The sequence below is a fragment of the Pollachius pollachius genome (genome assembly GCF_949987615.1).
Source record: "Pollachius pollachius genome assembly, chromosome: 13".
NCBI classification, from domain to species: domain Eukaryota; kingdom Metazoa; phylum Chordata; class Actinopteri; order Gadiformes; family Gadidae; genus Pollachius; species Pollachius pollachius.
In genome coordinates, this window is record NC_136946.1 from 17,527,167 (window position 1) to 17,537,166 (window position 10,000).

General features: G+C 50.5%; 1 protein-coding gene across 1 annotated transcript in view; it reads right to left on the reverse strand.

The window, feature by feature from the left end:
* Window positions 1-10,000, reverse strand: part of LOC307084896 (retinoic acid receptor beta-like) — a gene marked incomplete at its 3' end in the record, with an annotated part of 49,238 nt that overhangs the window by 3,996 nt on the left and 35,242 nt on the right. Inside the window, exons 5-6 of the mRNA XM_079749402.1 lie at window positions 8,764-8,940; window positions 1,983-2,187 (exon numbers count right to left, since the gene is read on the reverse strand). Of these exons, the coding sequence (XP_079605528.1) occupies window positions 1,983-2,187; window positions 8,764-8,940 (382 nt within the window). The remainder of the gene's footprint in view (window positions 1-1,982; window positions 2,188-8,763; window positions 8,941-10,000) is intronic.

The window sequence follows — 10,000 nt, forward strand, 5'->3', positions numbered from 1 at the left end:
ATGGATGCAGACGACACAGTCCGTTTTATTTTAGGGATAGGTCAATATATCTGTCGACTGTAGTTTACCTGTCTAAGCCAGATTCAGAGGAGTTATTAAGGTCAAAACAGAGCAAAGTCAAGTCAAGCTTATTTATATAGCACATTCAAAAACAACAATAGTTGACCAAAGAGCTATACAAAAATACAATGCAAAACAACAAATAGGCCTAAGATACACAACAAAGGCCAATGCAAAAAAGTGAGTCTTTAGTAGCGTTTTAAACTGGTCAATAGTTTAAAAAATACAACAAATAGGCCTAAGATACACAACAACAGCAAAAACAACAACAACAACAAAGCAAAACAACAAAAAGCCTTGTTTGTGTAAAAGGCCAATGCAAAAAAGTGAGTCTTTAGTAGCGTTTTAAACTGGTCAATAGACGGGGCAGTTCTCAGGCTCAGGGGAAGACTGTTCCAGAGATTGGGAGCAAAGACGTCTGACTCATGTTTTTAACTGTTATAACTGTTGTGTGCACTTTACTACTGGGCAACAGCAGGGGGCAGTGTGTGCACAAGCAACAGCACTAAGACAAGATGACACTTGACGGTGGATGCTGGTACCTCACCGAGTCATCACCAAGGTTAAGGAGTAGTGGCAGAGTCTCTCCTCTTTCACATCTTCTCTCTGGATTACGCAATGGCCTGTAATGGTTTGTCCTGCTCCAGGGACAGGTTCACACAGGAGGCAGTAACCGACAGCCACGATGACACACACACACACGTGTCTGACGAATCATGATGACACGCTCCGAGAGAACGAAAGGGAGAAGGAGAGAGAGAGAGAGAGAGAGAGAGAGAGAGAGAGAGGAGAGAGAGAGAGAGAGAGGAAGAGAGAGAGAGAGAGAGAGGGAGAGAGATGAGCGAGAGAGGGAGATAGGGAGAGGGAGAGATGTGGAGAAAGAGAGAGAGAGGGAGAGATGGAGATATGGAGAGGGAGAGAGAGACAGAGAAAGGGAGAAAGAGGGATGGACAGAGAGATTGAGAGATAGAGATGAATAGAGAGATGGAGAGGGAGGGATGGAGAGAGAGAGAGAGATGGAGAGAGAGAGGGGGGGGTTATGCCACACTGGAGGCTGAGTGTGGTGTAGCAGGAATGAAAGTCCTCTTCCACATTTGATCGGCGGGATGCAATGAACGTGTTTGGTATGGTGAGGCATGGAGAGAGACGACAGGACTGGAGGTACTAACTCTCTCCATTGATTGAGTTTCTGCCTTTGTTGATGCTGACACACTATTTCTTAGGCTGTGACAGGCCGCTTAACTCAAGTCAATTTGTAGAGCCCTTCATCACAGTTACAATGTCCAAGGCCTTCACAGGCCTGAACTCCACAACCCAGACATATGGCGAGCTTAGAAACTGATCCAGTGTCCAGCCTGCAAGTGGCCTTAGAGGAAAGTGTCTGAGAAAGTTGCTCGTTCAGGTAACCTTGGCAAACGCAGTCCATCCATCTCTCCCTCCATTCATCTGTATTTCTCTCTGGAGAAAGCACAAAGCTATCACTGACGCTCTGACGGTAAAGCCAAAAGCTCTGGGTGTAAACACTCCACTCGCTCTCAGTCTGAGACCTCATCCTGACCCCGCGTCCAGGAAGAAAACCTCACCACCAAACTAAACTAAACTAAACTTCTAAACAGCTCAATATTTTAGGGGAGCTAATCAGGGGAGCCTGAGTCAATAGTGGAGGAGTGTGTTTGGTGAGGATGAGGATGAATGCATCAAAGCGTGAAATACTTTTAGCGATCGACTCGCCAGATCCCGGGTCATCAAACCTGTGAGTGTACATCATCATATAGTTCTGGTTTGTTTCAGGAAGGGGAGAGCGTCGTCTGTTCTGCTGTCTCCAACCTTCAGACGCTCCAACACTTGTGCGGGGTTCCTCCTCGCCTCGTCCCCCCCCCTCTGACTACAAAGGACCCCGCCCCCCACGGCCCCCCGCTCACCCCCGGAGATGAGGCAGATGGCGCTGAGCAGGCCCGTCTCGGTGTCGTCCATCTCGATGGGCAGCAGCTGGCCGGCGAAGGTGAACACCAGGTCGGTGAGCGGCCCGAAGCCCGCGTTGTGCATCTGGGTCCGGTTCAGCGTCAGGCCGTCGGAGAAGGTCATGGTGTCCTGGTCCGGGGTGTAGCGCGTGCAGATCCTCAGGATCTGGGGGGGGGGGGGGGGAGAGAGGGTTAGACAGGACCGGGACTGGAGGAGGGGGGGGCTGGTTAGACAGGACTGGTACTGGAGAGGGGATGGGGGGATAAGGAAGAACCGGGAGTGGAGAAGGGAGAGGAGGGGTAGTTAGACAGGAGGACCGGGACTGGATGGGTGGGGTTAGACAGGACCGGGACCGGAAAGGGGTGGGTGGGGGGAGAGGGTTAGACAGCACCAAGCCTGGAGAGGGGGGGGTGGAGGACGTTTGGGGACATTCTGAAGGGTTTTCAAACTAGTTTCAAACTCCACAAGGAGAGAGAGTTAGAGAGCGTAACAAAAGCATTGACCTTCCTGTGACGAATAGAGGGAAAACACGCTCCCATCTCACACAATGTTCGGGGGGGGGGGGGGTGCGACGGTGTGTGTGTGTCTGTGTGTGTGTGTGTGTGTGTGTGTGTGTGTGTGTGTGTATGTGTGTGTGCGAGAGTGAGCGTGAGAGTGAGTCTGTGTTAATGTGTGTGTGAGCGACAGTAGGTGTGTGTGTGAGCGTGAGGGTGTGTGTGTATGGAGGTGTGTCTGTGTGAATGTGTGTGAAGGTGTGTGTGTTACCGTGTGTGCGTGTCCTTTAATGAAGAGATGAGGCATGCAGACACTGCGCTACGAGCCTTTGAAGCTGTGTGAGGGGGCGGGCTCTGACAGTGAGTGGCAGGCGTGCATAACATGAAACGGAATAAAACATGGCTGCTGGCGGAGATCTCACACCGGCTGGCCGGGGCTGGGCAGCGTAGACGCACACACACACACACACACACACACACACACACACACACACACACACACACAAAGACACACACACACGCACCCTGAGACACACACACCAACACGCACACACACACACACACCTAGACATACAAAACACACCTACTCACACACACACACACAAACACACACACACATACACACACACAAAGAAACCGACACACGCATGCACCCTGAGACACACACACCAACACGCACACACACACACACCTAGACATACAAAACACACCTACTCACACACACACACACACAAACACACACACACACTCACGCTATCTCATACCTCCACAAACACACCATAAAGACCGGCAAACCACCATTTGGTATTCTCACAAATGTACAAAACAACAACACACCCACACGCAATACATTTAAAAGCACTTGTGCTTTCATTTGATCCTAAGTCATGATTACGGTTCTCAGCGATGTGTGGAAGGACTGCTGGTCCAGGAACTGGAGTCAGAGACCAGGTGTCCTCTGGTTTACATCAGAGTCAGAGACCAGGTGTCCTCTGGTTTTCATCAGAGTCAGAGACCAGGTGTCCTCTGGTTTACATCAGAGTCAGAGACCAGGTGTCCTCTGGTTACATCAGAGTCAGAGACCAGGTGTCCTCTGGTTTACATCAGAGTCAGAGACCAGGTGTCCTCTGGTTTACATCAGAGTCAGAGACCAGGTGTCCTCCTCTGGTTACATCAGAGTCAGAGACCAGGTGTCCTCTGGTTTACATCAGTCAGAGACCAGGTGTCCTCTGGTTTACATCAGAGTCAGAGACCAGGTGTCCTCTGGTTTACATCAGAGTCAGAGACCAGGTGTCCTCTGGTTTACATCAGAGTCAGAGACCAGGTGTCCTCTGGTTTACTCTGGTTTACTCTGACTCTCTGACTCTGGTGTAAACCAGAGGACACCAGGTGTCCTCTGGTTTACATCAGAGTCAGAGACCAGGTGTCCTCTGGTTTACATCAGAGTCAGAGACCAGGTGTCCTCTGGTTTACATCAGAGTCAGAGACCAGGTGTCCTCCTCTGGTTACATCAGAGTCAGAGACCAGGTGTCCTCTGGTTTACATCAGAGTCAGAGACCAGGTGTCCTCTGGTTTACATCAGAGTCAGAGACCAGGTGTCCTCTGGTTTACATCAGTCAGAGACCAGGTGTCCTCTGGTTTACACCAGAGTCAGAGACCAGGTGTCCTCTGGTTTACATCAGTCAGAGACCAGGTGTCCTCTGGTTTACATCAGTCAGAGACCAGGTGTCCTCTGGTTTACACCAGAGCTGGAGTCAGAGACCCTCAGTAAGGATTTTAGTTCAACGTGTGAGAGGCCTTTTCAAACTCATGACCCCTTGAAGTGAAAGAACGTTCGTAGGTTTGCATATGTGAGGTTTTTCTTTACGTCTGTGTGTATGTCTGTGTGTTTGTGTGTTTGAGTGTGATTGTGTCTATCTATGTTTTTCTGTGTGTGTGTTTCGACATTTTATCACTTCTAGTGCCCATGAGTCAAGCACAGACCTCAGAAGCCGTGGAGCAAGGCCAGAGAAAATGGCCGAACAAAGGGCCGCTAGAGTGAGAAATGGGTACCCCTCTTAAAGACAGCACACTTCAAAAGAAATCCATTCTTCCTGGCTGGCCTTGACTGAAGAAGTCCTTTGCAGACAAAGTCGTTCCCACCTCAGTTTCTCTTTGATCACTGGACGTCCCGGTGCTCAGTTGGGCTCAGCCCAGACGGGGAATCAGAAATCTGTTTGCGGAAAGGGGCTTGAAACTTGGTAAGGTATGTATATATTCTTTCCAACCTCGCCAACATTATTTTCAACAAAAGCAGCAGCATTACAGCCGTGATTTCACCTATGCTCAGAGAGAGAGGAAGGATGTTCAGTGACCTGGAGAACAACACCATCAACGATCCACAGCTGCCTAGGAATAAAGACAGTGGGCCCATTACCAGACTAGCACACATACAGGATGCATTTTGAACTCATTACTTATTTTCTAGTTGATAACTTAATGTACTATCTTTTGCTTGTTTGAAGCCACACTAATGCTGATGCTGATGCACTCCTGAGCATCCTGGAAGGAAGGGTCGATGAGCTCCTTGTCAAGGTTCCTTCCTTGTTTATGAGTTTTTCCTTTAAGCCCCTGTTCTCAGGGTGGGGGTCTGTGAAGCCCTTTGAGACCGGGCCTTGGATAAAGGGCTCCACAAGGTCAATTCACTTGACTTGCCTAGACAGTGTTGGGTCTGTCAGGTCAAACCAAAGAACAGACGAGCGGACCGTCTCCCGCCCGTCTCCTCCTGGCCTCTTCTGGGCTGAAGGGTCAGGGCGGCGGTGAGCGAGCGGCCCACCCCTCGTCGGCCCCTGAGGACCTCGGTGCTGCAGGCTCAGCCGCGGCCGGTGTGTGGGCGTGGGTCAATGGGAAGCATTATGGTGATTAGCGGTTGCTTTGTTCACTACAGAAAATAGGGCAGTTCAAATTGTTGTCTTGTTGTCTCTCCAGCCAATCATCATCCAACATCATTTGCTTATTGCAGATGGTAAGTAAGGTAGAGGTCCTGGTAAAGCAGGTTGTGAGAGTGTGTGTTGAGGAAGGCTGGTTGAAGAAGCCTAACCTGGCCTGATTGGACACTTGGGCTGGGTGGGGCTGCACACCTGTTGCATACAGTGTGCACGGGTGAGACCAGCATCACCAAACACACTCAGGGAGACAGCTCCTGCATGGCAACATGGAGCACCAGACCAGGTATTATTAACCACAAAATTACAATAAACCGGCTTCAACACCCCCACCCTCATTGTCTGGAGGAGCCCAGTGAAAGTTACCTGGGTCGAGTTTGGCATGAACATGGCTACACAAGTCTCAATAATGCAGGAATTTAAAGTGTCTCGGACCACAGCTACCTGCCATTGTTGTGTAAGGTGGCCCCCCACATCGGGGGCCCCGTATCAACCAAGGTTCCCTGCTGAGACCGCTCTGATCCCCACAATGGAATCTGGGATCGTGTGTTATAACTACCTCAGCACTGCACAGTGGGGGGTGCCCATGCAGCACTGTATGAGACAGAGAGAGAGAGAGAGAGAGAGAGAGAGAGAGAGAGGGGAAAGAGAGAGAGAGAGGGGGGGGCGAGAGAGAGAGAGGGGGGGGAAGAGAGAGAGGGGGGGAAGAGAGAGAGAGAGGGGGGGGAAGAGAGAGAGAGAGAGGGTGGGGAAGAGAGATAGAGAGAGAGAGAGAGAGAGAGAGAGTGAGAGAGAGAGAGGGGGGAGGAAAGAGAGAGAGGGGGGGGAGAGAGAGAGAGAGAGAGAGAGAGCGAGAGAGAGAGAGAGAGAGAGAAAGAGAGAGACCCTTCCAGAAGAGCATTGTGCTGCTCAGTCGTGAAACATGGACACAGCAAGGAATGAGGTCGTCACTGACTCGTCACATCCCTCAAGTTATAGTAAATAATCATAATAAATGACATAAATAACATTAATATTACATGAATAACCAACTCAATGTAGTGCATCTATCATTTGTCTATCATTTGTCGCGTATGCAACAAAAATGGGCTTCCAGTTTTATTCCATTATGTCAGGGACTGTATTGTTATTGTGCAGATCTACTTTGAAAATATGTTTTGGCATACTGCAGTGTTCTGTTGACCTCATCCCTCGGCTGGGCAAATGTTCTGAACGGGGAGGGGAACCCTGCTGACCAACAGGGTCCAGAGCTGGGGTCTACAGATCAGGGGTCTACAGAGCAGGGGTCTACAGAGCAGGGGTCTGTCCCATATCGTTACTATCACTTAGAAGGCTTCTACATTTGATGGTCTAATTTAAGTTTAAATGCATTTTACCCTACGGTATTTTCTCCTCTTAATCGATTGGTCAGGGTGTTCTCTGTATGCTATTGCAGGAACAGACCTGTAAGAATGCATTTGTGTGTGCATTGCACAATCCTCCTTTTCTACATTCTACTAAATTGAATGGATACCCTAATTCATTCCCCTTTGTGCATAGCATGGTAGCGGATGACCCAAAGGGATGCACTGCTTAGTGAGGGCATTGGGTCCACCGGTCTGACCTGTACAACATCCAACACCTCAACCAACTCAAGGGGAAGCACTCAACAGCCTTGTCACTCTACTTGAATAGATATCTTGACTTGAGTGTTTCTTTCACTCATAAAAACTTGTTCAACTCAAAACGTTCTAAGTCAGGAATTCCCTGATTGTGAAATCTTCCCGAACCTGTGCAGTGTGGGAGCAGAGAGCAGAGGGGTTGCAGGCGTCCTCTGAAGCACCTGTCCCGACAGCCTCACCTCAGCCATGGTTTCCCCTCACCGGGGGGCTGCCACGACCATGCTGATCCCCGCAATGAATGCTTGGATTGTGTATGAAGGCACCCAGCTCAGCACTGCACAGTGGGGGATCCTAACCGTCTACCTCTCTGTGTGCCACCAGGGATGTTCTCAAGGTGCTGACCTAACCTCCCCAGTTCTGACTGTGGCGTCCTCGCGTCTGAGACCCGCTACGATGAGGTGGGGGGGGGGGGGGGGGGGGAGCCAGCTTCCCGGGCCACGGGATGGCCGATAAGAAGGCTCCGCTGTCCGCGACTCCCTCCATCTGATTAGCAGCGAGTGCTCATGAAATCAGCCTGTCCGCTCAGCTGAGAGGGGCTATCGTTACCCAGACACGCCGCACTGCCCGACGTAACAACTCCTTAAATATCCACACTTCCCTCCGCTTGCCAATTCTCATCTCTCAGCTGATGTCATTCTGTGACGGGGTAGTGAGCAGCGAGTTCCTGCGGAAAATAAGTCAAACTAAAGGCAGTGGTTTCAGAGACAACAAACCACTCCGTGCCTCTCCATGCATCTTGGCGACTCCAGGATGTGGTTACATGCCGAAATCTCTGCAGGTGAGGATAAGGCTATAAGGACTAAATGGATATACGATGGATATAATGGATAAATGGATATAATGGAACTCATGTTCCTTTACCACATTCATGTGAATGCTCTGTGGGTGGAGCATTACATACAGCACAAACAAACATACATACCGTGAATATGGCATAATCCACTGCCCTGGAGAAATGTACCTTGGTTTTTCTAATATAAATATTATCCAAGAGCTTAAATATGATTTAAGAATTATCATTGGAGTGTAATATGTTACAAATGGCCTAGCCATCTGTCAGCTATTAGTGGGTGTAATGCACTGTGATAATTCGCGTTTCCAGCTGACTGCCTCTCAGTGAGACTGTGTAGATGTCAGACAGCTCCTGCTTCCTTTCTGAACAATCAGGGCATCTCGTCCTTGATTGGAGGAGGCAATCCGCCTTGCCTGTCAATCACGGGTGCCTTATTCTCCATCCATGACATACAGTGATCACACAGTGAGACCATAGCTCCCCGTCTCAATGGCGGAACATTTAGGGGGGGAAACAGGGGGACTGGAGGTTTAAACAATCTCTCCCTGCTCTCTTCTACTCACTCTCTCTTTATAACTCACTTCCTGCAGCAGCTTGCAATAGGTTCAGCATATCTAGGTCTCTCCGCCGGTAGGAGAAGCATGCAGGTGAGCCCCAGGTTAAAGAGCCAGGCCGGTCTTCATCTGCAGCCATTTTAAGAGCAGGCGTGTGTGTGTGTGTGTGTGTGTGTGTGAACCGGGGGTGTGTGAGACAGGGAGCAGCAGAGAGAGCGAGGGGGTTCAGGGAGAGGTAATGGCCGTTTAAGGGGGAGCAGTGGGGTGTCATGTCCCCCCCCGCCCCCCCGTTCTCCCTTCCTAACAGGAGCTCACCAGGATGTCCAGGCAGGCGGCCTTGAGCAGCGTGATCTGGTCGGCGATGGTCAGCCCCGTGAATCCGGGCACCCGCTTGGCGAACTCCACGATCTTGATGATGCACTTGGTCGCCAGCTCGCTGAACTTGTCCCACAGGCCCAGGTCCAACCGCACACGCTGCTCTGCACTGGAGTTCTGCAAAACACACACACACACACACACACACACACACACACACACACACACACACACACACAAGCACACACACAAACACACGGAATACGCTTAATGCCATGCACAAAAAGAAACCGCCTTTTCCACAAACTGTACCCATTGCTGACACACACACCTTTTGCCTAAAACACACAAAGACACTCATACATACACAAGCACACACCCACCACACGCAAACCCACACACAACCCCACATACACACTCACACCCACACCCACACACACACACCCACACCCACACCCACACACACACACCCAAACACACACAGGTGTCAGGCTTTTTCGTCATCACATAGAGAGAGCCATTAATGATCTCCACAATCCCACGGCACTCAGCTCTATAGACGTGTGTCAGAACTGTGTGTGTGTATGTGTGTGTGCGTGCGTGCGTGCGTGCGTGCGTGCGTGCGTGCGTGCATGTGTGTGTGTGTGTGTGTGCACCTGTAAGACCTTGTGTAGAAAGTGAGGATTATTGTTGACAATAAGCTGAGCCGGAGCACAGTCTCAACCCGGAATGGAATAATGAGCAACAGCAGGCTGCACTGTGTGTGTGTGTGTGTGTGTGTGTGTGTGTGTGTGTGTGACAGGAGAGAGAGCACTTTGTAGTGGCGGGTGACATTAATAGAGCCAGCGCACACAACCGCTTAACCTGCGGTGGCAGAGGTAGAGAAGGGTGGATGTGTGAGTGTGGTGGGGGAAGGGGCAGACAATCCAAAAATAATACAACAAACTTTTTTCCAGCCCCCCCACCCTCCGTGAGGAGAGGGGTGTAAGAGGACCGATCAGGGAGGAGATGAAGTGTGCGGGGGAGGGAGGGGGGAGAAGGGGGAGAAGGGGTTGGGAGAGGGGTAGTCACTCAGGGAGAGTGACAAGGAGAGAAGTACTGCAGCAAGGGGGACTGAGGTTTGTTAACATTTCTTTATTTCTCAGCCCCCCTACGTGTGTGTGTGTGTTCGTGTGTGTGCGTGCGTGCATGCGTGTGTGTCTTTGTGTATGTGTGTGTGTGTGTGCGTGCACGTGGG